The following is a 24433-nucleotide window of genomic DNA, read 5'->3' as shown; positions in this document are numbered from 1 at the left end:
CACATTTTTTGTAGCTTAATTTCTTTAACCTGTTGCTTCAAACACCTTAGGCTTTTGAATTGGTTTCTTTGAAACTCCTATATTTATAATCTTTATAGTCATATTCTTAATATATTTGAATTTTTAATGACGCTTTATAAATTTGTAGACGCATTTTTTGTAGCTTAATTTCCTTAACCTGTTGCTTCAAACGCCTTAGGCTTTTGAATTGGTTTCTTTGAAACTCCTATATTTTATATAAATAAAAGAAATTCTTTAGCCTTTGATTCCGTCTCATTGTATTAAGTGGACGGTAATTTGGATAAAAAATAACCGTTTGCTATGCTAAACCATGCTTTTTTACTAACCGTTTTGTGCACTCACGTACCTCAGGGTACAACTGTTGACTGGATATTTTTATAACTTTTTTTTACAGATATCTCTTGCAATAGATGACGCAATCCCGGTGTTGAAATATACAATGCTTAACAGTATGTACGAAATGTATAATTAGCTAAATAAAAATATATAAAGGAAGCAACGTTCTAAAAAGTTCAATATACAATTATATTATATTACAATTAAATTTAGATACTTATCTTTTATCGATAGGAGAGCATTTTTGAAATCGAATTTTTTAAAACAAGCATGGTAGTTTTCTAACTACTCTAAACCTTACCCTCAATTTTCATAGATAATTTCTAAATTCCTTCAATGCAGGAAGGCACGTTATGCTTTTTTACAAGAATAAAGCATCATACGGCGGCATTTTCGTTTTGAAATTTCTACTTATTTTTATGCCATAAATAATTAAGATAGTCATTTACCTAAAGTTTACAAACATTCTGGATACATTTGTCTCTTTGCATATATTTCCACATCTAGATAACTTATTATCTGAAATACCTAACATTTCGGACTATTGTATTGTACTGATAGGTAACCAATTATAAAGTAACCAAGAGTTAAAACTTTATATTCAGTAATAATATCTGATAATGGAACTAATGGATGTGAATTAAGTGTAATTTCAATCTTAACTACCATTGTTTCGAATTCTTCGATAGTTATATTATTATTAAATAAAACTCTGTAGAGCTGATATTTACTTACTTTTTCCTCCCCCTATTCTCTAAAATTAAGAGACAGAAGTGATAAATTTCCATTGAGGCTCCACTTCTAAGGCAAAATAATTCGCTAAGATTACTTTTGTTTAAAAATTGATTTTCTTAAAGGGTTTAATTCTGTAGCTGCTTTTTAAAGTCAGATATGCTATCGAATGTTCAAATGCGGCCTGTGTAAGCAGATGGCAATAAAGTCTTCAGTTGTTAAATCTGTCGCCGACACTAAACGAAACGCTTTAGTTATCAGACATAATGAACTAATTAATAACAAATAACAATATCCCCATCTTTATAATAACAATTCCCCATCTCTGGAAGCAGATTTCCCATTATTTAAATTACTTCATTAGGTCTTTGTCTGAAACATCCTATATAACTCTGTACTGTTTTTCGTGCAATATTCTTGCTATTAATAATGCAATACTGCATAACTAATTTCATGGGCTAAACTTCGAGCACAAATGTGCTGAAACTTATATACATGCTTAAAAAATAATTTAGTGAATTTATATATATCAATGTATGCATGGAAAAAATTTCTTTACTATTCCTTCTACCTTTGATTCACTTATAAAACAACTATAGGCTTGTTTTTTGCAATTGAGGAAGAAGACTTGTAACTAATAGTTCAAATGTGTTTTATAAATCACATTTCCATCATGTATATAATAGTATTCTGATTTTAAGAAAAATATAATATATCAATTTGACACGGCATTTGGAAACTGGAATTTACTATCTCAACTGAAGATGGAATGTTTAAATCCGTTATATTTAATTTCCATATCGCTAATTTAAGGTAGAACTGAGAATTGCACAGTGTGAAAATATATAATGACGAAGTGAAACAAATATTATCTGAATACATTGCCGATTACGTAATTTTATTTATGTTTCTTATTCATGATTTACAGACTTCAATTTAATTCCTAACTTCTTTGCCATACTTTCTCCCATAATCCACAACGTTCAGGCGCCATCTAATTATTCTCTTAATTCTACATCCATCACCAGTCTTAATACAAGCCACAAATTTATTTAATAAACGCATTTATTCCCAAAAGTCAAAACAGAAAGTACACCCCGACTTTTGAACCTACTAATGTTATTAGAATTCGTCTCTTTCTCCTTTCACGGTACCCTACATCCCGATCTTCAGCTGCTGTGCGAAGTTTAGTTGAATCAGCAGCGAATTATGTAATCCTTTGCAACCCGAAACTGTTAAGTCTGTATTTAGACATGCAGGCAACAGAACGGAATCTAAAGCAATTTTTGCAAAGTTTGTTATTGCTTACAAAATTCTTTCTGTGTTCTATGGATACATTTTGAAAATCAATTAAATTTATAAAGGAAATGGAAATTTCGACAAAAAATACATGATTTTTTCTGCTATTAATTACGACTATTTTATGTTCTAGTTGACACTACAGTATTTTAATGCATCATTTTAGCATTAGAAACGCGAGTCCTATTTTCTAACATCACATTTCTTTTTTCGGAAAAATTCCATAATATATTCAAATATCCGAATTTCTGCTGCTTTTATGGAAAGTTAGAAACGTTTTCTTGATTATCAAATTTTTGAAAAACAATATTTATCAAATTTATGTCTGATAAATCACTCAGTTTATATTTCAGAACCTTTAATAATGCTGTAATGCTTTTATTACTATAGCCCATTAAAGCTCACATTTCTTTTGCTGATACATTATAACGTATGTCACAATTTATTATTTCAAGGACATGGGAATCTATCGAAGTTTTTCCCCATGACGATTTGCTAATACTTTTAAAAGAGAATTGATACTATCATTTTGCGACTATAAAAATTTTGCGTTTCCATTTATAAAAACTCGAAGATTAATTTGATTTTTAAAATTTACAAATTCTCTCTTCAAATTCCGCAAAAATTGTTTTAATAAAATAACCGATAAACCGATACTAGATTTATTGTCATCATTCAAATTAATGTTGACATTTTCAGTATCTTCTAAAGAATATATGAAGAGACAAGACTTACCTTGGTTATTTCGATGCGTTCATTTATTTCTTTGATGTGTAACTGGATAATTTTCACATTTGTAGAAGTTTCAATTTCATAATATTCCTTTGTCATTTTATACAGTTTGACCTGAAGTTGTTGAGCTTTGCTTCTATTTCAATGACGTTGGTAACATTTGACACTGTCTCCTCGAGGTAAATGTCTTTGTCCTGATAAAAGTTCCTTTTAACAAAACATTTCAATTTCTCTTCGTTTTCTGTGTTCCAATCCCTTTCGGCTTCACATTTTTCATTCTTTTTTTCTATGATTCTTAGGACCCATGCTTCTTTGTCTTGTGTGTATTATAAATTAAACAACAGATAAAAACAAATGTTTCGGTATCACTAAGCCTTTTTATCACGATTTCATGTATCCACTTGTATTGGGTTAATTCTGTCGACTGAATCTTTTTTGCAAATTTTTTTTGCAGATGGCGCTAGAGTGCTTGTGTGCTGCAGATAACGCAGAAAATGTTCTAATTATGACGAATTTTTCAAAATAATGTAGTAATTTTTTACTTTGTCTTATATTATAATTAATTTTTATAATTTTAATAGGATTTTATTATCATATTAAATTTCCCATCAAAATGAAAATTGATACACTCATGTGGAATGGAAATTGAATTACAGTTAAAGTGGGTTTACATTCAGCCAGTAAGATAACGATGCCCAGAAAGGAACCGATGTATGTTTGTCACAATTACAAAAGATAGATTCAGGCATTCCTTGCTTGGCTATAAATTGCCGTTTTGGCGTCCCTGAATTTTTTACAGAAAGGATCTATATTAGTTTCTTAAAACAATGGATAATTACGCAAGGAAACGTGCTAAAATAAAAAATAAAAAAGTCAACATACCTACATTTGGAAAACTATAGAAAACATGGCAAATAAAACGGAAAAAAAACCCACAACCTCGCATCAGAAAGAACAAAAATAAAAAAATGTCTTAATTAATCTATGATAAGTGATCCATTTTTTCCCGCCAAAAAACCCGCCAAATTCTACAAACATATGCGCAGTAGGGGGGGGGGGGGCATTAAAACGGCATGTTGTTGTCCCGTCGGGGCAAGTACTTGCCAATGACCGAAAAGCCCCACCTTTAAGGTATTGACCAATTATTAAGTTCTAAAAATATTTCAATGTTATCGAGAAAAAAATAGTGCACAATTTTGGAACTCTAGCACATTAGGAAAACGATAAAAAATCATCATCAAAAAGGGAAAATTAATTAATATTTTGGCAGACGATTAAATCAAATGCATTGCATAATATAAGTGTAAAAGCAAATAATTATGTTTATAAAACATAAATGTAAAATGCCAACATATCTACTTTAATTTAATTTTTTTTTCAATTAAGCATATTTTCTCATCTTTGATTTTAATTATTTTGATTTGCTACTTTAAAGTATCTTTTTTATGAAATAAAAATAGATAATTAGTTACATAACCTTCTTAATGATGTTAAAAAATACGAGAAACTTAATTAAATTAATGAAGAACGCGAAAATAGATGAAACTTGGAAAGAACATGCTAAGTATGGAACACAAAACATCAATTAAAAGGTAGTTAGTTTCAAGTAATGCTTTATCGTAATTAAATTAAGCGTTTTGCAATAGTTTCTTGTCAAACTTATTATTAATTCCATCTGCTCTAATGAAACAGTTCCGTGTGGTTTTCAAATGCAAGGTGCCGTGTAAGAGAAAGTGGTTGTTTCTAATTTCTGTTGAATATTTCTTTAATTAAATGAAGTATTGCAATTAAATCTTTCGGGAGTTTGTTGCAAAACATCAAAGCTATACTTTAATTAATTTCTGGTTTTAAGCAATATTTTTCCGTGGTTGCAGGATAAATTGATTTAATTACTATCATTAATTAGAAGCTGGATTAATATTTCAGTTTTCACATCTGCAGTTAAGCAGTATCTTAACTTTCTGTTAAAATCCCCGAAAACTGTAGGAAGTTGCACACCATTCCAATTTTAAATATTAAAACTATAGAAGTATAAGCTTTAGCATACAAAGATAAAAGATTTTGATGTCATTGCCTTATTGATATTAACTATTGTCCTCAAAACCCTGAATTTCTTGGGATTTTCTGGTCACGGCGGGTCAATACTTCGACCAAAGTCCGACCCTTCATGGAAAATATTCACGGGTTTGAATCCCTGCCTGAGGGAAACCCTTGATAAAATTTTCAGGCCGGATTCATCATTTCTTTTTTATTCCATTTTATTCATTTTTTTTTTTGCTATTTAAATTTAATATTTATTACTTTTTATTTAAAAGTAAGTTTCAAAGAAAATTATTATGCGTTAATAAATATTGAATCTCAGAAAGCAGGCCTGTGACAAAACTGCCAAAATCACTCTAAAGACAGGCAATTTCTAAAAAGCTATAAACTATTCTGAAAGAAAGAACTTGCGCCATCGGTCTTATAATTCTCTCTTTATTCATTAATTATGAAAAACTTCAAAACGTTTAGCACCCATACGAGAACATTTTATAGAAGGGGATGAAAAGGTACGAAACGACACTGTGGGTATAAATGAAGACTTTATTCAAAATATACATCATAGGTCTGAGCACAACGATCCCACTGATTAACGAGCCGAAGGATTCCTTGTTCCCAGAATTCCTGTGGCAGTGAAGAGACCCAGTTCTTCACAGCGTCCTTGAGTTCGCCGTCCAGGGTCCGCTACTTGTTGAATTCTCCGAGCACAGAAGAACTATAAGCTCCGACATATACTGTGAGACACTCCGATGACTACGCAGGTCTCGAGCTACTTACAGAGGGTGTGGTTCAGCTCCATGATAACGTGCGTCCACACGTCTCCAAAGTCACACACGCGAAAATGGCCAAGATCAAGTGAGAGCAGCTGGACCATCCACCCTACATCTCGGACAGATCGCCCTGCGATTTTCATGTGTTCGATTCCCTGAAAAAACATCTGAAAGGAAAGTGCTTCAACTCGGACAGCGAACTCAAGGACGCTGTGAACTGGAGGACTGGGACTGGGTCTCGACACAGCCACAGGAATTCTGGGAACAAGTAATCCTTCGGCTCATTAATCAATGGGATCGTTGTGCTCTGGCCTATGGTGTATACTTTGAATAAAGTCTTCGTTTATACCCGCAGTGTCGTTTCGTACCTTTTCATTTGATGACCCCCTTGTAAATATTTTCTGCATTAAATTTTGAAACTGTTCCGTGGACTATTGAGTCACTATTAAGACTACCTGTATCAAATTCCATGGCTGGAAGTGTTATAAATTCGTCGAATATACAAAGTTTCTTTTATAAATACAGATTAATGTTCTTTTTTTGATAATTTTATATTTATCTGAAAATATATACTCTCATTGTAATAAAGTTTTTTTTTCCATTGAAATAACATGTTTTATATGAGAGATATCGATCAAAATTCACTATTTTAGAAGCTTTCTATTAGCACAAAATGTCCAATAATATTGACGATATCTTCCGATATTGGCAAGCATCCAAAATATCGAACATCACTATGGAAATATCGTACAATATCTTGTGCTAATAATGCACATGTACTTGCATAATTACTAATAACTTGTGTTTAGTGTGCAAGTAATAATATTTTTGTACATGATATTTATCACGGACTAATATTTTATTCTCCACTAGGTTATGGTGGGGATCATTGCGAATTCGAATATGACGAGTGCGATTCGAGCCCGTGCATTAACGGAGGGGCATGCGAAGACTTGGTTGCAGGGTATAGATGCCACTGTGGACCTGGTTACGAAGGAAGACGATGTCAAGTAAAAGTGGACCTGTGCAAGCCAAATCCATGCCCCTCTCCTGCGCAGTGCGTCGACAGGGGAAACAATTACAGTTGCATCTGTCATCCAGGATATAACGGTGTGTATTTTGATAACTATGAAAATATTGATTAAATAACAGGAATATATTTATATTTATAATAAGATAAATGTGGGTTTGTATGACATCAATAGAATTCTTCAGTGTTTGTCTGATCTTGATGAAATTTGATACACATTATTTTTAAGATAAGAAGAAACTGTCAATTTTTTAAAGTTAAATATTAATTAAAACGTTTTTTTAGCGTTTTTAAGATTCAAAATATTCTGTTAAAATTGATTTTTACATTTGTTTTTAAAAAAGAAAGAAATTATCTTTCTGAAGATATTAAAAATAATACAACAAAAAAATATTTTTAATCTGTATCAAAACTCAAAAACACTTGCATAAAGATGCAATCTGAAAACTTTTCATATTATTGCTAATATCAAATATATACAATAAGACCTATCGTTTAGTGTGTCGTATTAACCTATTAAGAATTTATATAAATCATAACAAATGTGATGCAATATCGAGACATTTCTATAATTTTTTCATAATTTAAATAATTTTCAAACTTATTTTCACACACAGTCTGTAGCAATGTTGACATTGTTATGATTAAATTCAAGCCAATTTCATTTTTCTATCAAATCATTATATTATATACTTCTGAAAATTTAAGCATTAAGAAAAAAAATTATTCTTTGGACTTTAATCTCCGAAATAATATTTTCAATTCAGCTTTTATTGCTTAACATTTTCGTTTTTAATTTGGAAGAGAAATAATTTGTATTAAACTAATTCCATTAAATCCATATTTTTCAGCTATGAAAAGGAAACTTTTTAATGAATATATTCGTTGTTAGTAGTTTGACATTCAAGAAAGCCGATATTCTGGACGAACAAGTTAAATGCTCAAGACTTCTAATCGTTTTTAAACTTCAAATAGGGCAATCATGTACAATAATTAAGCCTCAGGATTGATAAAAATCGATAGCAAAACAATTTAATTACTTCATTGTATTAATAATCCAGGGCATTAAACTCAAATATTTGATTGGGGAATAAATTAGTTTTCCAAGAAAGTGTAATCTCATAAATATAATTATTTTTATTGTTTATGGCATGCTTCCCGCCTGATTATAAAGATTATTTCTAAGAAAGCCTAAATTCTCATTTATTATTTATAACGTGCTATTCTCCCTATGTATATAAGCCTTCATAAGGTAGCCTATTTATTGCATGATAATTATAATGCATTAAATAATAATTTATGAATAAATAAAATGTTTAAATTATTATTTATGACATGATATTTTTCCTTATGTATATAGGTCCTGGTTGCACTCAGCATTACGATCCGTGCTATCCTAACCCTTGCCAAAATGGCGGCAGCTGCTGGCCCAGTTTGGATTCTTACTTCTGCTCCTGTAATCCGGGCTTCACTGGAGATCTGTGTGAAGGTGCGATGCTTATTTGGAAACTCTTGACATTATTGGTATACATTAAATATATGACAGAAGAGCTAACGTTTATAACAAACGTTTATAATGTTTTAAACAAATAAATATTTTTAAACAAAGGTACCATTTTTGGAGACCCATATTCTTCTCGTAATTCGTAAGATTTTTGGAAGTATACAACTTTATTCTGATTCTAGAGACAACATAATAAAGAAACATCTACGGTGAAATAAAATCAACATAAAAGAAAACAATGAGGCACTGATATATAACTTAAATTGAATCAATAATGATTGTTCAATGAAAATAGTTATATTTTACTAATCAATTAAATATAATTATGTGATTAAATTTTACTAATCAGATTGACACAAAATATTTTTAAAAAAAATTCTTGCAGTTTTTCGAATCTAAACCATCTAAGTCAAAATTTTATACTGTTAGGATTAATAGTTAATAAATAAATATTTTTACTACAGTAAAAAAAAAATAATCAAAATTCATGCGAAATGCCGATACGATGTTACAAAATAGTATTATATTATTGAAAATAGTATTACAAAATAGTATTAGTATTATTGAAAACTACCCGTAAATTCTAATTAAATAACCCGTAAATTCTAATTTCATAAAATTATTTTTAATTTAACTAATTCTTGCAAATATTTTAAATAATAAATTTTATCGTTAATTAATATTAAATTATACAACTTATAAACATAGGAGGACGAAATGTCTGCAAATGGCGCTATTTAACAATGAAATTGATAAATATTTATGTATTTGTCCTCTGCTCCTAAATCCTGTGCCAAAGCTTCTCAAGCCGAACTCCATCGAAGGTTATCCAATGCCAGAATAATTACATACATTTAATTAATGCGCAATGTTGCAATGTAATAGTAATTCGTGCAAATCAACGCGGTTTATTAATTACTTATGCCCCTTTACCTCACAGTGGGTTGCTGATTTGTACTGTCTGAATACAGCAACAAAACAAAATAATTAAGAATAGATAGTAATCTGTAAAGTTCAAGGTCTTTAACCATTTCGCAACGGGTGTGTCATATATACATCACTAGCAAACGTCTCTCACAGCCGGGAGTCCTATTCATGCATTTCTGGAAATTGAACTCATGGGACGGTGATGCATATATGCATTCTAAACTGGAACAATTTGAATGAACTAATGATCTAGAAAGGCATATAAAATGTCGACGTTAGAATTTAAACTTTATTATTATTTATTATTTTTTTCAAAGTTCGGCTCAGCAATCCCGCCCTTCGGAATGATTCTTTTCGCGTACGCTCTGTCCCGTCCGCGCGTCTAGGATAGAGGCCTCCCGTCTCGAAAGGGTTAAAGCCCTTTATGTGTGTTCAGAACAATCTCAATGTAGAAGAATTTATCATTTAGTAGGTCTAAGCCTATGAGTCTGAGATATATGGGCTTCGAATCTCTCTAAAAGTTCATTTTTAACATCTGAACTACAGTTAAATTGTCTATCTAAGATTTCTATTTATATAAATTAACAATTATTTTTTCAGATTTTATATTTAAGCCTTCTAGTTTCGAAAAATCTACAGAGAGATGTTATTGTGATAGTTTATATGGATTCCTGTATTCATAAAACCTCAATTTCTTAAGATTTTCGGGTCACGAGGGGTCAATATTTAGACCAAGTCAGAACTCTCACAGGAAAAAGGCCTAGTGGAAGTTAACTCTTGATAATGACTTCAGACCGAATTCCTCATTTTTTTCATTTTTTTAAAAAAAAAATCTTTTTATTCTTTTTTGCAATTAAACTTGATATTTATATCAATTAGAAACCACTTATGAATAATTGTTGCTAGAACTTAAAGCTTTTTGTGAACTGAAGCCATAAATAAATCTGACAATCTGAAACAAAAAATGAATATAATATTATTGTTGCTCGGAACAAAAAACTAATCTATCGTCGTCTATGTATATATTATAAAACTGTTCCTCGTCATAGTAATGACTCGCTTTTATTACGAGTATATGCATTTTCTTAAACATGTATAAAATTCAATTTTTAAAAGTTACGGGCCTAAAAACGAATATGGAGATAATGCAAACATAGATAGTATTAATTTTCTTAAACTTTTGTATCTCCTGTAGAAGCCATGGTTGCTGCCCAACCTCTGCCGAGAACTCTTGAAGACCCTGGAGAGCCGGAAGAGAAGAGCAGTTCCGAGCATCACAAAGAAGCTCTAGATCGCTGGCACAACATGTATCTGGTTGGCACCATGCTGTGCTTGGCTGCCTCACTGGTGGCACTGATTGCTGTTGCATGCCACTGTCGTCTCAACAAGACGTATCAGCGCTTCACCCGAAAAATCAGTCGTTCATGTTCGGATTTGAAGCAACAGAAACTGTGAGCATTTCTTAAAATTTTTCTTTTATCTCAATACGTGGTTTAAAACGTAAACGTTTTAAAATGAAATGGAACTATTTCCCGCTCATTTCAGAATCTATTGGTTAGTCGAAGAAGGGTGGGGGCAAAACAAAACTTATATTTAGATTCTTAGTAGTAAAATTATATTCCACAATATTTCAACACTATTGTTCTATAATTGGAATATTGTGCTCAGTTAGTATGACGCAGCACGATGCAAAATTGTTGGTTATTGCATAATTAAAAATTTTACACTATAATTTTAGAATATTGTGCAATAGAAAAGATGAGCTAACATGCCACCAAGTTAGATCCTTAATATTATTCCATATTCAGAATATAGAATTAGAGATGAGGATAGAATGATATTGCACAATATATTTACAATATTATTCAATATTCGAATTACAGTATTAGAGACAATGATGGAATGTCGTGATACAATATTTTTACAATATTGTCCAATATTCGGAATACAGTATTATAGACAATGATGGAATGTCATGACACAATATTTTTACAATATTGTTCAATATTCGGAATAGAGTATTAGAGACGATGATAGAATCTCATGACAATATTTTTACAATATTGTTCAATATTCGGAATATTATATGGCTTAATATCTTAATTTATTTGATATATTACAACGCATGCTTAATTGCATCTTACATGTTACATCATTATTGTACGAATTGGTTCATTCATTGTATTTTAAATAGAATCAAATGGATTAAAAGCAGAAAGTATGAAAAATTATGAAAAATATATTTTCTTATTTTAATACGATTATTAATAGTTTCATAATTTATGTATAATATATACAGAATCGAATTAATTCAGAATTTTCACAATAATAATCAATTCTATTTTTTTTTCAAACAGATTGTAAATGAAGAACAGTCATTTCTAAAATTATAGCTAAGCTTCATCATTTTGGAAAAGGAATAAAAAATACTTGAAATTTCTGTAATGCTTGTATATTTATGTGAATACAATTAACTCTACTGATCAGCATGTTTAAAAATAATGCAGTAGTTTAGTTTACTCAAATTACTGTATTATTAATACAATAATTGAGAAAATTAATAATCAGTGCATCAAAATTAATAATAAAATAATTCAGTTCTCATAAATTGTTTCATCAATTTTATAATTAAGAAATAAGATTTGCATTTACTACTGCATTATTTTTAAACATGCTGATCAGTAGAGTTAATTGTATTCACATAAATCTTAGGAAAATTAAAATAATTTATACAGTAACTCTATAAAAGTATAAATAAATAATGTATTGTTATTTTAAATTATGATTTATAAATTCACGGTTCAAAGTTTACAGTTTTCAATTTATTCTTTGAAGTTTTTAAGTAGAAACAAGATAAAACGATAGGCAAAACTCTATAAGATTTGGTAAATAAGTATACTAAGCATCAACATTTTGTATCACATTTGATGAAACTTCATTTAGTAATAAAAATTTTATTGCGAAAATAATGAAATTTTGATAATTTAAATTTATTGAATTTTTAATTATTGTTTATTGATACAATTATTATGCTTTCATATCCAATTTTCACACATAAATTTTATTTACTTATTTATAAATTTCTATAACTGCTTCCTATTTCTAATTTAAACCTGGAACTAAAACGATTTATGGCTTTTTCCCAGCGAAGACCCAGGCAAGTTTTCATTGAATCTTCGTGGGAACGCTTCTGATGGACCTCCCAAGGAACTCCCTTACGAAGCCACCAGTGTGGACATGGGTGACAGTCTCGATGCACCCCTTATATGCTAACTCTCCCCTCCTTCCCAAACCTCTTGCATTTTTGAAAAAAACCATCGTCCAAAAAAAGACTGCGCAAAAATAACTCCTTTGTGAAAGTGACGTTGTGGGATCATGCTGGATAGAAGGCAATTATTTTAGTGATCAAAACAAGAAAGATTTTAAAGACTCAAAAGCATCGCTTGGCAAGATATAAATCTGGAATTGATTCTGTACATAGACAAATTGGGAAAAACAGAAAGAGATGCTACTGAAAATTCGATTAAAGATCATGTTTGTGCGCAGTACACTTGTGGCAGTCATCTTTTATGAGTTTAGTTTTGTGTTTAAGTAAAAATGAGTCTTTAATCGGAACTCAATAATTCGGCAACACAGAAGGTATAGTTTGGATTAGTTAGTGCTCAGTCAGTATTATCGAACAGTGAAAACTTAATTCTAAATTTTTGGAGTAAAGAATTGCGATTGGAAACAGCAGATAAAATATTTAGAAAGCTGTTAAAAGCATTTACCACACTTGTTTTATCTGTTATAGCTGAATTTGAGATTTTTGAATGGTAAGTCATTCGCTATCTATGATAATTCTATATTGGCTGAAACCTTTTATAAGGAATGTAATTTTAAACATTTAGAGCTGTGTCAATTTATTGAGTTCCGAATGTATTGATGCAAATGCAAGATTTGAAAAGAAAATGCAGTTTTCTTTGTTATTTTTTACTTTTTAAAATGTCAGTTTATAATATGCTTCTTTAAGTTTAAGTCAGTTTCATCTTGTAACTGATGCATAAAATAACTCAGCATTTAAATATACTATCGGCAATTTGTGATAATTTATACAACTTTGATATTTTAGTGGAAGAAAAGTGGAGAATAGACATATACAGTTCTATCATAGATATTAATATTTCAGTACTTATTTTACACTAATGAAAGTAATGTTAAAAAATAAAATACATTTTTAATGACAAGCATTTTGTTATACATAAGAAACTATCAATCCAAAAACAATCAATATGAAATTCACCTACAAAATATCTACTGAATCTGTATAATAAAACATACATTGTATTTAGAGAGCGCTAATGCTGCTACAACTAAAACTCAAATGAATTTAATCAAATTAAAATTAAAATAAATATTAGAAATAATTAGAAATAAATCATTATATCTTTTTTTCTGGTTCTTTGGCTTTAAACTTAATAATTATTTATAATATTTATTTTTATTTTAATTTCATTACACATAGTTATTCTTACATTTTAACCCCTTAAGCAGTTTAACGAATTTCAGATTATCAAGTTGGAAAAGCAACGAGAAAAAAGTCCGTTTATTTATTAATAATGCTCTATAACATAATTTTTTCATTATTATGCAAAATAATGAAAAACCTTAAATATATTGGATAAATTATTCTTATATTTTGAAAAGAATGAGATAGAAAAAATAATATTTTTTACAGAAATGAAATCCTATAAAAAAAATGATGATTTAGGTTATGAGCTTAAATTTCAAAGAAAACTTGCATTTGCATTGCATACTAGAAGCATCATGGTATTATTATCATCAATGCAAGTTATTAGTTATTAATTCACGCACTTTAGACCACTCAGTAAATTAGATGCTATCATTGTTTTATTGTAATCTGTAAATACAGTGTTTGTTGTTTTCCGATGAATTCTATGTGTCGTTTCAAAATATTGATTTTGTATTACAAACTCCCATAGCTCCATGAAGATTTTTCATCACTACAAGATTGAAAAAGCAATTGTGATTTTATTAAGAATGAAAAATGTTAAATATATGAAAATATATGTGCATACGTTGGTAATAAGAGAGCTCAGCTGTATTAACGATAAGAAAGAAAACAACCTGTATGGAAAAAGTTATTTAATATTTTGATATAACCAATGCATACTTTCGATTTGAAAAAGAATGAAATGATGTCTTTAATGCATCGTAATCGATTTATTTCACCAATGAGAAGTATTCAAATAATTTAAATTTGTAATATTTTATATTATTTCCGTTGATAGAACCATCTTTATTTGGAATGCAATTGTTTTGGATTTTCAAATACTCACTTTTATAATGCATGTATGTATTTTGAGTAAATATATCATTGTACTTCAGTTATTACGTAGAAAGAATATTTCCTATGTAAAATGGGAGTTTAAGAACACAGTGTGAAGTATTTGTTGTGTTGTGAAGTCAGGAGACATTGTATTAATTGAAATGAATAAAGTGTTATTGAACTGTGTATATGGCTCATTTCATTCTTTTGTTTTATGACACAAATAGCTTTGATTGCATTGCATTAAACATTGCATATGGAATCATCACATTGTTCGATATACGAAGATTATCCACTAGAACTACGAAGACCGTCATTTTTACGTTTTTCAAATTTCATGCTTAAAATATTTGATATAATTTATGTATTTTTCTAGAACTTTATGACGACTTCTTATTAAATATAAGAACAATTACATATTCCTCCTCAATTTCGTCTAAGCCATTTTAACTTCCATAATTCGTAAGACCTGTGCCTATTTATACAAAGACCGGTCAAAATGACGGCTTTAGCAATATGAAAGTGAATAATATTCTAGGGATCATCTATGCAATGATGGACATCAATACATATTTACATTCATTTATACACTGCTTTCAGACATTTCCTGGAAAAATTTGAATTACATTTTTTATGAAATTATATTGATTAATCCAAAGTGTTCGGCAGGCGTTATAATGGGATCTATTTTATTCCGATTATTATTCAGTTTAGAACTAAAAGCTGTAACTGGAGATCCTATAAAAGCAAATAAAAACTTTTTTCTTGGTTTTTTTATTAATAATTAATGAATTATTACATTAAATGCTGTTTTTTAATTATATTCTTTTATTTACATAAACAAAGACAAAAGTTATAATGAAAGTCATGATGATCAAAACCCGTCAGTTTGATGAATGTGGTAAAACTAGATATATATTTAACATTTTAGGTTCCAGTGTTAAACAATTCCAAATGGATAACCGTCTGTTATAATTCTTTATCACTCAACGAATACCATCTCAACATCAGAACTATCTTTAAACAGTGTTCATGGTTTGTAACACTGTTTGTAAAGTAGACATTCTGCTTGCAATATTACTTTGAAAAGTAATTCAAATAACATGAATAATATTTATATCAAAAATCATGAAGAAATACCAAAGTAATTTCCAACATGATCTATATAGGCAACCCGGCTTTTATATGATTTCCAAATGTCTGACCATCATTGTGATATCAAAAGTCGAAACTTAATTTTGAATTGTGTTTATGGCTTGCTACAATTTTTTGAGTCAAGGCAAATTCACTGTTGAGCATCAAAACATGAAATATTAAATTAGAAATTAAATCAATTATTGTTGCGATATGTGCAAATGAGATAAACGTAAGTCTTTTCAGAAGCTGAAAATAGATGGTGGACTCTATAGAGGGTATTTACAAATTTTTAGAATAATTAGAATTCGATTTTTTTTTTTTTTCAAAAAGCAAATGTTTTGTACTAAAATTTTTGGTGAAGAGAAAATAATGCACAAATTTGGTCTCGCCAATACAAAGAAAGATTCAAAAAGATTTTTATGATTATCCCAGGGATCTTCTAACATGAGAAATTAAAAATAAGAAGAGTAAAAAAAAATATTAAAATCAACTGAACTTAATATCAAGAGAAAGTTTTGCTTTCGATATTTTCAGAGGATATGACAAAATCTTTCAAAGAATGAAAAGGCATCGATAAATAAATCATATTTCGAAAGGCATTGCTGCATTCCTAGGAAAAGTGAAGACTGATAGGTACTGTCCTGCTTCATCCCTGAAGTTTCATCTGTTGATTATCATACTTTTGATATGTTAAAAAAAAAACTCTTTCTAAGTGTAAACCTAAGGAAAATAAATATATACAGAAAATTTTATGACAATCTCTACAATAAAAATCACTATGCAGACAAGCAATCTAAAGGATGGCTATCAGATGGAATATTTTATTAAATGTAATAATCTTAACATATTAAATATTAATTAAATGGCCGCGAAATTTTTCTTTAAATGTATAAATCTCTCTATATATATATGATTTCTAATCCTCCAACTGCTGTTACATCAATTATTGAAAATTACTTCGATGAGGCTGAAATGTTCGGCAAATACTATACACCGAAATAAAGATAATTTAAAAGTAAAAGATGCAGGATAGTATTTGACAACGTTTGATAAATATTCTTTTTTTATTTTTAAAAATATATTTTATTAAAAAAAAGAAAGAGAAACTTTAAACAATAAATAAAATTATAAATTATGTCCTAATTAAAATAAAAAAATCATACAAATAATTTCTTTGGTTATTGTTAATCATTTCATTCTATAACTCTACGTATATTAACAAAGTTTCTGTATGTCCAATTTACACTTTTAAGATCCCCCCCCATTTCAAATTTGAATTATCGATTTGGCTCCTAAATTTGAATTGAATTAATTCAAGGAAAATCTTAGATATATATATAATAAAAATAAAATATCAGAAAATATTGAAGACATAATTTTCAAATGTCTTTGTGGCTATGGATAATGAGGCATTGTAATTGACAGCGAAACGATTTTAATTAGGGATACCTTTTAGCAGTTTGATTACGATTATCAAGCATGTTGTGCAAATCATTTATACTTTCGCGACATTTTATAAATTATAAGAATTTCATTTACATTAAAGATGTTTAAGGCCCCATCATGAAATAAACTGTCGGATAGTCATATCCCTTTACATATATATAATAAATAAGATCTTTGTAAAAATAAGTAAGTCCCATGGTAGCTAACTTGTGTAAGAAAACAGAATTTCCGCTATTCATGTTATATTTTTGGAATATAATGCGATTCTGCGGCATATGCTGTGTTTAACTATACTTTTTCGAAGTTATACCATATCTATACATTTCTTAAGTGGATTATATTTTTTTTTTAAGTTTTTATCGTTTGTATTGATAAGAATTTTCATAATGAGTTATCAATTCGAATGATATTGTATGTACCAAAAGAATCACTTACCCCAGCGATTCTGAACCTGTGGGTCGCGCCCCCCTAGGGGGGCGAGAGCACACTAGAGGGGGGCGCAAGAATATCCAAAAGAAAATATTATTTTAAAAAATTGATTAACTGACTGAAAGGAAAGCACACATACACATAGAAAACAAAATACATTTCGAAATATTTAATAACTTATTAAAGTAAAACAACTTACTTAATCAAAACATACTAAATTAAAAACTAATTTAATAATTATTAGTGACTTCCTTGGGTCTGTCTTACAGAGCAAAGTTTTTTTAAGGAAGGCTTAGTATTAGAAATAGCGACTCTCAGTTCTCTTTCTATATTTTGTCTTCAAAGAAACCACTGCAGAAAATCCAGTTTCACAAAGGTAGGGTGTTGAATGGAAATAGAATGTGAAATGTCCTTGTTTTTAGTGCAGAAAAATCAACTTTACTCCTGCCCAAAATTCAAATAGTGATTTATTACAAAATTGCCTTTTAGTTTCGCCACTTGTAGTGAAGTCTATGAATTTTTCTTCCTCATCAATAGAGAGTCCTTCGGGAGTCTTATGAAATGGATCCCTAATCCACTCGTAACTTGCTACCAGTCTGTCGTCAGCATGAAAATACTTTTTAAAATTCTTTGTCAGCATCGCTAAATGATTTTCAATGGTTACAAAAACAACTTTTACATGTTCTTCTTCAGCCTTGTAAGTTTTAGTACAATCATCCACATTTACAAACATTGTTAGGTTTTTTGCTTTAAATTTCTGCTACACAATTCCAATTTTCTACAAAAAACATTAACTTTATCACTCGTATCCAACATATGTGTATTTGCTCCTTGGAGTTGAAGATTCAAGTTTAATTTCTCGAATATCTCGACAAAGTACCTCAATTTCATCACAAATAAACTATCGCGAAAATTCTCAGCCTCCAGTCTGTTTTCTTCTTCTAGGAAAATGGCGATTTCTTCTCTTAATTCATAAACACGTTGCAAAAATTTCCCACGTGATGACCATCTTGCCTTGCAATAAAATAGTAACGCTGAATGTACTGAACCCTTGTCTTTACAAAATGCGGAAAAGATTCTCGATTTCAGGGATCTCATTTTTATATAATTTACTACGGTTACAACCGTAGTTGACACAATATTCAAACCAGGACTCATTTCTTTCGAAGCCGAAGTTTCTTTGTGGATCATGCAATGTTGCACTGAGCCGATTTTTGTTTTACAAGTGCTTATATACCTTGGAATCTTCCGGACATTGAACGAGCACCATCGGCGCATATTCCGATGCAATTTTTCCATTCTATGTTTGCCTCGTTCATAAAATCATTTAAAATAACAAATAATGCGAGCGCTGATGTTTTGAGTTCTATTGGTTTGCAGAAAAGTAGTTCTACTACTAACATATTATCACAAATTCGAACATAGGCAATTAAATGAGCATCTTTATTACTATCTGTTGCTTCGTCAAACTGTATTAAAAGCAATTTGTGACGAAACTTCGAGAAAAGTTGACGCTGTACATCTTCAGCTATATCGCCAATTCGACGGGCAACAGTATCATTTGAAAGTGGTATGGACTGCAAATTTTTTTGAAAAATTATCTCTAAACTTAGTTTTTGCTATCTCAATTGCTGCTGGCAAAATAAGCTCTTCACCAATGGTGTGAGGATTTCTACAATTATATGAACTTTGTAAGATGCAATTAAGGCTCCCTGTTTGGCTTTCATTTCAAATATAATATTTAAATTTTCTCCACTTTCATTCACTTCATCTGTTCACCGCACTCTTATTCAGAATGCAAGATGTGGTTTCTCGCCAACGTTGGCTCGCTTTTACTCTTGCTTTGGCAGTTAGTTAAAAATAATTTAAAAACAGAATCCAAAATACTCAATATACATTAGTGTTGTATACATTTTATTGTAAGCGGGGGGGGGTGATTAAAATTATGATTGAAAACTGGGCCACGAATACTGAAAGGTTGAGAAACGCTGACTTATCCTATATGAAAACACAAAACTGTGTAAAAAACACAGACAAAGCATACACAAAGCAGCACTTGCATCACACAAGCATCAGTTCGGCGATAAATAATCGAATCGTAACAATACAAGTGCTTAGAAAAATTTCCCAAAAAAATCAATAAAAAAACAATAAATATGGGCTTCACTTGAGTATTCAAGTCTCATTTGTCTGTTCACATTCGACATTTTATAGTTTTCGAAACAAGGCACATAATGTTTTAGAACAAACATCGAGAAATGAGTTCTAATGGAGATACTGCCAAGATTCTAGAATAATCTGGATCAATGGATGCTGTTGATTCACCATCCATTCAGCAACCTTTATTATATCTTTAAAATTATCTTCTTTATGAAAAGACTTAATGAGCAGAGAAGTAATATTACGAATTCGTAATATTGTTTCCCATTCCATATAAAACAAAACTATGTTTTTACATGGAATTGCAATCATAAGAATTTTATACTAAGCAATCGTAATTTTTAAAAATTTACTTATGAACAAAATAAAAGCTGATGATACGCATTTTTATGATTATGTAATTCTCACTCATCATATTAAATTGAAGATAGGAAATTTTATCTAATACACTGTGCTTACTTTACAAAATAGTCAACAGTACAGAACAGAACGCCGTCTCATACCCCCGTATCCGTGACCATTCTGGTCACTGAACGGTTTGGTAGGCATGTTACGGGAATTTTATTTAATTAACAAAATATTTACAGTAGGAAAACGAAACAAAAATAACTAATTACAAAATTTACAATTATATAAAAAATTATATTATGATGAGACCGTTTACATAATTTTTCAACTTAGAATTATAATTTGTAGTAATTAACTTAGAAATATAATGCATATTGAGAGATAAAATTTGTAAAAATATACATATAATCTGTGTTCACATTTTTTATGTTATAGTAGATCAAGATGCAGTTTAAAAAAAATCAGTTGGAAAATGATTTGAGAAATGGAAATGTAGACAATCTCTGTTTGATTGAAATGTGTGACAGGAGACTGCAGTGCTTGTTTTTCCCCTTAGTCTTTTTTGGTATGAGACTTGATGTTGAGTTCTATGGAGGCGAGAAGAGGTCTCTATTTCCACTTATAAATTTAATTATACTGTGTATTTTTTTCCTGGAAAGGAAGTTGCCGGCGACTCTTTTCAGCCATTCCTGTTCATGGCTTGGTGATGGTTTTTTCATATGCCAGGAGATTGTAAGGATGCATTCCGTAGCATAATGAAGTGCGGTGCCTATCCCACCACAACTGCACTGGTCACTCTCAGACAGGTTGAACTTTTTGAGGTAGGCAGGAAAAGGGCCGTGTTCTGAGAAGAAAATAATTTCCTCTCTGTTCCAGTTAGTGGGATTAAGGTTGACTGAGGGTAGGATATTAAAAATTTTTCTGCCTGTGACACCATTGCTCCAATATCCTTGCCATTCCTCAAGCATGTCTTTCCGGAGGAGGGCTTTTATATGTGGTTTTGGTATCTTTGTTTGCATATAAAATTGCCCATTTTGCGTTGCGTCCTTTGCCAGTTGATCTGCTTTTTCGTTGCCTATATTGCCCGCATGTGCTTTAACCCATGAAATTTTTATTGTTGGTTTTGAAAGCAGGACACCAAAAATTTCTCTTGCTTTTTGGTTTGTGCTCTTTGGATTTGAAGATGCCATGATACTAGCTCTATTGTCAACATGTATTTTAAAAGTATTATTGTTTGAAAACTGGGATGTATATTTTACTGCTTCATGAAGTGCAGTGAGTTCAGCTTGGAAAACGGTATTGTTCTCATTCAATTTTGCAGACCAGTGGTAGGACCAGGTATCATTGAACAGAACACAAAACGCAACTCCAACTCCATGTTCTGTTTTTGAGCCATCTGTGAAGATATTGATATAATTTATTTGAGATAAATTTATTCCTTCATCTTCCAATGAGATTTGGTTGGGATTGAGATGCTGTGAAGGGTGAGTAGACCAACCAGATGCTTTCTTCTCTAGATCTTCTGGTTGTATCTCTGTTATATTATGAGGAAGAGGGATTCTTAGGCGATATATTGTCGTTAGTCTGGCTTCAAACTGTAATTGCAGGTGCAGGGGTGGAATGCCGAGAATGGTTTGTAGCGCTGCTGTTGGAGTTGTACGGTAAGCACCTGAAATATAGAGAAGAAATGGTCTCTGAATGGTGGAGAGCTTCCTCTTCATTCTATATGTTGGGTTTAGACACCACGCTGATGAACCATGGGCGAGCATTCTCTCAACTACTGTCTTGTAAAGAACTCTTTTGTGTTTCTGAGAGATTCCCCATGTGCTTCCAGCGATTCTTTTGAGGTTTTGGTGCATTTTAATGGCCTTTTCTCCTTGTTTTCCTATGTGTTCTAGCCAGTTTAATTGGTCATCAATGTGGACTCCTAGATATTTAATAGATTTATTTCTCTTAATGATGTCTCCATTCCACATGATTCTGGGGCCTCTCGCCATTTTGCTGAATAAAATATGGGTTGTTTTTTCCGTGGAGATGGATGTCAACAGTACATTGTGCGGAGAGAAAGTAAGTTCCTTAATTTTTGTTAGAGCTCCTTCTTAAAATATGATTAAATTTTTGTATATTAAAAATGCTGGGATGCTGCTTGAATTTTTAAATATTAGTAGATAAAATCTTTCCTATTTTTCAATTTATTTAGTTATTATTTTAGATTTTGTTTTATTGAAGAGCAAATGCTTTTTCAGAACCATAAAAAACACAACGGAAGCTTCAAAGAGAATTTCATCTACTATTGTTCTATAAAAAAATATTTTTTTTATCTTCTTCCGTCATGAATTTTTCTCTTCAGGGCTTTCTCAAGAAGATATTTAGTTTTCTTCCAAGATGCTCAATTTAATTACCATGTCATGAAAATGGATCACCTGTACTTAATTATTTTTTTCAGTTCTTACTTATCTTGTTCTTTTCGCACGTGTGAGGTATAGAAAGGTTGTGTTAGATTTTTTTTTTTTTTTTTTTTTTGCTGTGAAATACAATTCTTTATTTATAATAGTATCAAAGATCCGAATTGAGATTTCTTCTTTTGTTGCAATAAATATTTGGAAACTTTCTCAGTTTAAAATCAGAGCAATAATTTTTAAAAAGCATTTATGGAATAAAATTCTGAAATTTTATTTATTTATTTATTTTTTGAACAGACCATGGCAAGCTAAAGAGTGAAGGAATAAATTATTTACATTATTTAAGTTCTTAATATATACACTTTATTTTTTTAATTTCACTCTTTTTTAGGTTATTTTCTAATCTTAAAATTAGTTTGTTTTTATCCTCGGTGTAATTTCAAACGAGGAAAATAATTATTTTAGTAATTGGTTTTCAGTTAATAACTACATTGTAAAATTCTTTCCATTCAATGACACAATACTAAAAAATAAATTATTAATTTGTTTATATTTCTAACTACTTTCCAAGCACATCATTTATCTGATATTACACTTTAAAAATTTCTGCAGGAAATTTGCTTAAACAGAAAACATACATAGATACCCAGCCAGAGTGCTTTTTACCCTAACTTCTTGTATACTTAAGCAGTGTAACACTTTATTTACAGCTTTGTCTTTATTTCCCTCTGCGTCCTCTGAAAAAATAAAAGGCATGATGCAGTGGACTGTAGGAGGAGAGGTGGCAAACTGTCGAAGGTCACGATATTTGTCAAGAATTAGTATCTCTCTCTTTCCTTTCGCTTTTCGTCCGCTATGATGTTGTGTGACCCGTTTTGCTCTTTGTAAATAACGAAGACAATTATTATATAATTTAGGCGGCTTCATTTTCATGGATTATAATATCAAACATTTGTAACATATATAAAATCTTGTCACAAGACCTTATGTCTTTTTTATTTAATTGTTAAGTTTTTGAGTTATCAGTTCATAAATATGTAAATATACAGGTGTTTATCAAAATATTGAAACACCTGTGAATAAAAGTGACATTTTTGAATGCGCTTCGTAAACATTAAAATATAGTAATAGCAACCAGTTTTTTTATATAAATATCTACGTATATATTCTGGTAATATGTGTTAGCTTTATTAAAGTTCAGTAATTTTTAGATTTTTTTTTTTTCAAAAACGTAAAATGTTGAACCTCTCAGATTTTCAAAGAGACCAAATTGTAGGAGTCCATCTAGTTGGAGCAAATGTGACCGAAACATCCCAATTTTTAGTCGTTTCCATGGTTACGGTGTCTAAAGTCTGACAGCATACACATAGCGACAAGACAATCTCGGCAAAGCAAAATAGTGGGAGGGAAGAGAAGCTCTGTGAAAGAGACCGACGGGTACTGAAGCGGATTGCAATGTCTAAAAAGCGAACAACTGCTGCAAAAGTGACCGCAGAGCTCAATACTTATCTGGATTCTCCAGTGTCAGTGATTACATTTAGAAGGCGCCTTCATAAACAGAACATTTATGGCAAAGCAGCAATTCCCAAACCACTTGTAACAGATTGTTAATGGCAAACATCGTTTACAGTGATGCCATGTATCGTTTTTTAAAATTTGAGTATTGACTCAGCCGACTAACCGTTAATGGTAAGAAAATTCAAAAGTTTGCGAATTTGGCGAATTTTTTGCACGTATTTGGGGATTCTTTTAATTAATATGATGCTTAATAATATATTACATTTATAAACT

General features: G+C 30.4%; 1 protein-coding gene across 2 annotated transcripts in view; it reads left to right on the top strand.

Moving 5' to 3' along the window:
* LOC129965933 (fibropellin-1-like) overlaps positions 1-14897 on the top strand; it is a 201340-nt gene extending 186443 nt beyond the window's left edge. The window contains exons 7-10 of one of the 2 annotated variants that reach the window (XM_056080225.1): positions 6804-7040; positions 8321-8449; positions 10587-10842; positions 12538-14897. In XM_056080225.1, coding sequence (XP_055936200.1) covers positions 6804-7040; positions 8321-8449; positions 10587-10842; positions 12538-12664 — 749 coding nt within the window. In that variant the 3' untranslated portion in view covers positions 12665-14897. The remainder of the gene's footprint in view (positions 1-6803; positions 7041-8320; positions 8450-10586; positions 10843-12537) is intronic. The other variant, XM_056080226.1, reaches the window with a different exon arrangement.
* Positions 14898-24433: the final 9536 nt, after the last annotated feature.

This window comes from Argiope bruennichi, chromosome 4 (assembly GCF_947563725.1).
Source record: "Argiope bruennichi chromosome 4, qqArgBrue1.1, whole genome shotgun sequence".
NCBI classification, from domain to species: domain Eukaryota; kingdom Metazoa; phylum Arthropoda; class Arachnida; order Araneae; family Araneidae; genus Argiope; species Argiope bruennichi.
Note: the sequence above shows the minus strand (reverse complement) of the source record. Positions and strands in the feature narration are given on the sequence as shown.